This window comes from Talpa europaea, assembly GCF_964194135.1.
Source record: "Talpa europaea genome assembly, chromosome: 10".
Classification (NCBI taxonomy): Eukaryota; Metazoa; Chordata; class Mammalia; order Eulipotyphla; family Talpidae; genus Talpa; species Talpa europaea.
The window spans coordinates 66326725-66332563 of NC_140077.1; the positions used below are offsets into that span (position 1 = coordinate 66326725).

General features: G+C 54.4%; 1 protein-coding gene across 1 annotated transcript; it reads left to right on the top strand.

Moving 5' to 3' along the window:
- Positions 1-965: 965 nt before the first annotated feature.
- COMT (catechol-O-methyltransferase) lies at positions 966-5398 on the top strand (the record flags this gene model as incomplete). The annotated part of the gene is made up of 4 exons (XM_084245221.1): positions 966-1245; positions 2015-2208; positions 2546-2677; positions 5195-5398. The coding sequence occupies 4 exons, from the start codon at positions 966-968 to the stop codon at positions 5396-5398; spliced, it is 810 nt and encodes a 269-aa protein (XP_084101347.1).
- Positions 5399-5839: the final 441 nt, after the last annotated feature.

The window sequence follows — 5839 nt, forward strand, 5'->3', positions numbered from 1 at the left end:
TGAGTGTTCACACTGCCCGTGGGGCAGGCCTTAGCTTTCCTGTGCATCCACTGCTGTCTGTCGAGCCCCCTTCTTGTCTAGGGCATTGGGGTTTGGAGTCCTGAGCTGTTCTCGAGGGGTCTCCCCTGCCTATTGTCCCAGATATGTTTTTCCATATGTGGGTTCTCAGGAAGCTGTATCCTGAGACCCTTTCCCGTGAGTGAAACCGAGTCGCACCAGCCTGGGTAAAGCATGTTCCTATTTCATCCTTTCCTATATGCTAAGCTCTCTGGCCTGAAGTCATGAACATTGCCCTAAATTTTGTGAACTTTCTCTGAGCTGGCCAGAAGGCCCACCGCCAAGGTGTTCAGCCTTGCTATGTCTCCAGGGACCCTGGGGCCAATCTCCTCTGACGGGGAGATTGTAGCTTGGGCTACTGTCCAAATTATTGTTTGCCAGGAGGAATTCACATGACTGTAACTGGCTAGTATAGCTTGAAGTGTCACACTCTGGTACAAGAGGCAGGGTTGTCCTTCTTTGTGATGGGGACAGACACACCCTGTGTGGCTGACCCCCAGGGGAGTGGCTATGGGTCTGTACCCTTTGCAGTCAGGACAGCGGCTCACCACCAGGGGTCTGCCAGATCCACACCACCTCGGTTCACCTGAAGTGTGGGCCCAGGAGCAGGAAGCTGTTCGGATCAGGGAAGGGGGGCGGGGAGGGTTCCCTGGCTACCCCAGCATTGTCATGGCCTAGGCAACTGGGGTATATGGTGAGTCTCTTGAGCCTTGGGCCCCCATCAGCACCAGGTTGGCAATACTAGCACTGCAAAATTGAAGAGTGGATGGAGGGGCCAGCTGGGGCAGGCCTGCACTAATGCTGTGGAGAGTCCTTGCTGGCCGCGGGCTACCTGGCCAGCCACCAAACTCAAAAGCCTGCTCTCCTTCCCCCTTTCTCCTCTTCCCACCCCACCCGTCCTATCACAGATGCTGGAGGCCTCATTCCTACTGCTGGCAACCCTCTTGCTGGGCCTGTTGCTGCTGACACTGCTGCTCTTTTCGAGATGCCGGGGCTTACTCTTTGTCTTATGGAATGAGTGGGTCCTGCAGAACGTCTGCAACCTGCTCATGGGCAACAGCAAGGAGCAGCGCATCCTGCGCCATGTGCTGCAGCATGCTGTAGCCGGGGACCCACAGAGTGTGATAGAGGCTATCGATGCCTACTGTTCTCAGAAGGAATGGGCCATGAACGTGGGCAACAAAAAAGGTGGGTAGGGAGGAACTGAATGAGGGGGGCTTAAAAAATGTGGATGGCCTGGCTTATAGGTAGTGGGCATGGAATAGGGCCCCCAGGCTGGGTTGCACAGTTCATGTGGGAAAGACCTGTTATGACTCCTCTTCTGTATGTTGTTCCCATGGGGAGGAACAAATTTTGACAAAAACCATGGTTCAGGGCTCCCTTGCCACCATCCAGCTCAGCCAACACTGGTGAGTGGTGATATTAGGGCTCCATTCAGCAGAGCTGGGTGTCAGCATAGGGTGGGCAGGGGGTTCCTGAGTCCTAGCGGAGCATGAGTGTGTGGGACCCCTTGGACTCTGTCTCACCCAGACCCTGGGCCCTCCCCTGAGGGTGTGTCCCAACCTTTGGACTCCAGCCTGAGCACAGTCATGTGCTGGACTCAGCCCCCAGAGTGGATGTGACCCCCACTGCCCAGACACCTCAGTGTCTAGATCGAGATAGCCAGGAAGGTGCCAAGTGCAGCACTTGGGCAGTGTGAGGTGGGGCATCCACAGAAGGTGACTCTGGGTTAGGATGAGTTGGGGTTAGTCAGGAATGGTAGGAGAGAGGGCCCAATGTGTACAAAGCCACACAAGCCTGAGAGAACTCGGAGAATGTGTGCATTGGGGTCTGGGGGGGGGGAAGGCTGAGGCAGACATTGCAGGGGCTGTTGCTCAGTTGGAAAGAAGCAGGCCCAGGTCTGGGAGCAGCCCTGCTCCCTCCTCTGGGGCACTCACCCTCACCCCATCCACCACAGGAGAGATTGTAGATGCTGTGGTGCGGGAAAAGCAACCCCGAGTGCTGCTGGAGCTGGGGGCTTACTGTGGCTACTCAGCCGTCCGTATGGGCCGCCTGCTACCTCCTGGTGCCCGACTGCTCACCATCGAGTTCAACCCCGACTACGCCACCATCACCCAGCAGATGCTGGACTTTGCAGGCCTGCAGGACAGGGTACAATACTCAACCTGGGTGACTGAGGTGGACACTGAAGGCAAGACAAAGGGTCATGCTCCAAGGTGCCTCCCAGGCCAGGTTTCACAGAACCCTCTGCAGCAGCAGAGGGCCCTCCACACCCACACCCTAACCACTTGGGCAGGGGCTGGGTCAGGGCACATACCCTATTCCATGGAGCAGGAAAATCCTAAGGCTGCCCCTGGAGGGAGGAGGGTAGAGCACAGGGACGCATCTCCCCAGAACCATAAAACTGTTGGGAGATACTTGTGTGGTTGTCTAGGCTGGGTGGTCTGTTTGCCCCCTCTGGGTACAGTCACTGACAGCACTGTTCCAGGTCACTGTTATCCTTGGGGCATCTCAAGACATCATCCCCCAGCTAAAGAAGAAATGTGACGTGGACACACTGGACATGGTCTTCCTTGATCACTGGAAGGACCGGTACCTGCCAGACACGCTCCTGCTGGAGGTGAGCCATATGGTCTAATTATGGGCCTTGGAGCTGGCTGCAAGCACAGGGGCCACCTGGTCAGTGGACCTCAGTCTCTGAAGAGCTATGTGCCCTGACCCAGCCCCTGCCCAAGTGGTTAGGGTGTGGGTATGGAGGGCCAGGTGCTGGTCATAGTGGGAGGGGAGCAGTACTGGAGGGGTGGTTGTGAAAGGGCACAGAATGTTGGGGCAGTGGGCAAGGGCCTATAACAGAGGCATGAAAGCTTTGAAGGGGACTTTGGCTGGCGAGAGCAAGGTTAGAATGCCACTGGCCTTGGGGGATGGCTGTAGGGAGAGCAGTGCAGAGGCCTGGGAACCCCAGAGAGGTGCTGAGGTGGTCATCGGAGGGGTATTGGGGACTAGAAATTGGATAGGGGCCTGCATTAGCAAAGAGGGGCAAGCAGTGGGGGAACGGCAGGGAGATCCACAGGCTAGGAGTGAGCAGCTGTGAGGAGCATGCCTGGGTAGGGGATGCCCACCCCAGGGCAGAGGGGCACAGACCTGGCAATCAGGACTTGAGCACAGAGACCAGGTGGCCAACCCAGCTGGGCCTGCTTGCAGGGAAAACACAGAGTTTCAGCAGCTTTAGTGTGTAATAATTACAGGGGCCTGCATTTATAGAGAAGCAGCAAATATTGCCATTTAGCAACTAGGAAATTAATAATTTTCTAGTGGTGCTTGCTCAAAGCTGGTAATTATCTCAAAAGAAGAGAAGTCATGAATTAGGGATGATTGTATTTTTTCAACATGGGGCCCTGCAGCCCTCCCTTCAGTTGGAAGTAAGGGGCTGAGGAGATGGCAGGGTGGATGGCAATTCAAAATAGGATGGTCCCTTTAAGGAGGTCTCAGTCCCTGCTCACAAGGATAACATGGCAGCAGCTGACTTCCCCAGAGCCAGAGGAGAGACAGAGATAGAAAGGGCCAAGAGGGAGCCAGGATTTGTGTAGGCTCTAAAGCCGTAACTGTCACTTCCTCTTCCTTTGCAAAGTATGGCCTACACCAATGGGAGAGGTAGAGTCAGGGGCCCTTCATGCAGTTGAAATGCATCGTGTTTCTTCCCCATGACAAGAGCAAGACAGGCTGTATCTCTGGCCAGAATTCTCCAGGGGGGCATCTAGGGTCTGTGATGCCAGGGAACGGTACAGCCTTCTGCCCCCTTATGAACAGCCTCTTCAGGGATGGGTGGGCCCTAGCTCCTTCCAAGGTGACCAAAGTTGCTCTCTTTCTTTTATTCCTCTTTCATGGCTAACCCATGGGTGTGTAGTATCAGATGCATTTCACAACCTATGGATTGTCCCACCTGTGGCGAGTGATGATGCCTCAATCCTCCAGCAGGACCCTACCTCAGGACTATGCATATCCTGCCCCCAACGTGAGCTGTCATTTGGGGCCTAGACTAGAGGTGCCTCCTCGTGGACTATTCTTTCTTTGGATCACTGATCTCATGGCTATATGTTTGCCATGACTCTGAGGGCCATAGCTTCCCCCACAGCACAACAGGAAGGAAGTTACTACAGCCACCACCAGGACAGCCGAGACCCCTGTAAGGCTGTCCTAGGCACATCCCGGGAGGGTTGTGGAGCTAAGTCTCCATGTTTTTAGGTCACTTGGACATGCCCTGTGCATGTGGGCCTGCCAGCAATTTTGAGACACACCTGGAGTCACTTGTTTGATTTTGCTTTCAATCTTGGCGATTACTGTTTATTTTTATTTTATGATTATGTATTAAAAAGCCTATGCTTCCAAAGTCAGGTCAGACAATGTGACTAGGGCATCTCTCGGCCTAGCCTGACATACCTGTTTCCCCTGTACCCACAAAAAATTCCTCAGGTTTCTTGTCTTACTGCTCCCCATAATCTAAAAAGCTCCAGAGCCCAGGCTCAGAAATGCCAGCCAGTTGCCCAGGCATTGATGAACATCGGGTGTCTCAAATACCAGAGCTTGGCGATGTCCAGAGTGAAGCCCTGGGGGAGGAGACGTGGGTAGGAGGTCTGCTCTCTCTCCCCTAGCCCTTCATGGCCACCCTGGTCTACTGACAACCAGATACCCAGTACCAGGTATCTCTCACCTGGAAAAGCCACGTGTTTCTGATACCAGGAGACAGGGGATCCTACTGGTCTTAAGCTGGTACTGTGGCCCATATTCTGGCTCCATATTGCCCCACCTCACTCATCTACTAGCACTAAGTGAATACCTACTAAGTGCCTCATGCAGTTGTAGGCACTGGGGATACAGGAGTTAACAGAGGAACAAAAGATTCTCAGAGCTGAGGATGTGTCTGCACTCAGCAAAGCCTCTTCCTGCAGTGGTCACTGCTGGGAGAGATGGAAGACAGTGGAGAGACTGGTGTGACCCCAGGAGCTAGATTGCAGCTGACTCCAGGACCATGCACAGGCCACTGGAACCTCCCCACCTAGCCAGGAGCCCCTATCCTGGTTTGGGTATGGCTCACCGGTCACCCTCACCCTCTCCCCCTCCAACTGTCTGTTTCCTGTAGGAGTATGGCCTATTACAAAAAGGGACAGTGTTGCTGGCTGATAACGTCATTTTCCCAGGAGCACCGGAATTCCTGGCACATGTTCGTGGGAGCAGCCGCTTTGAGTGCACGCACTTCCCCTCTTACCTGGAATACTCACAGATGGTGGCGGATGGCTTGGAAAAGGTCATCTATCTGGGCCCAGGCAGCCCGGCAAGGCCTTAACTGCCCGCCCTACTCTCGGCTCTCTTACTAAACCTGGTTATGAAGAGTATGGTAGAGATGCTCCTGCCAGTCCCACTTCTGCAGTTCTGGGGTCTGCCCCTGACATAGGACACTTGAGGCGTGTATGCCCAGGTTGGTCCACACTGGCCCGTCTACACAGTGGATCCAGACTGTCAATACTGCCTACCCCCAAGTGCAAATGGCTCACTATGCAAAATCACTGCAATAAATGTGGAAAGCAAATCCCACTGATGATGTCACTCGTCCCCACCAGCATTCTAGTTGGGTTTCTTACACAGGCCGTCCTCAGGTATGGACAGAGCCACACAGGAAATAGCAGGGGGCTGGGAACATCTGGGTCTGTGGGAGTACACTCAAGTCTGTTCCTGAGGTATGCTGCCACCAATGGCAGTAGTTCCTTGGAGTGGCCACGAGCCAACT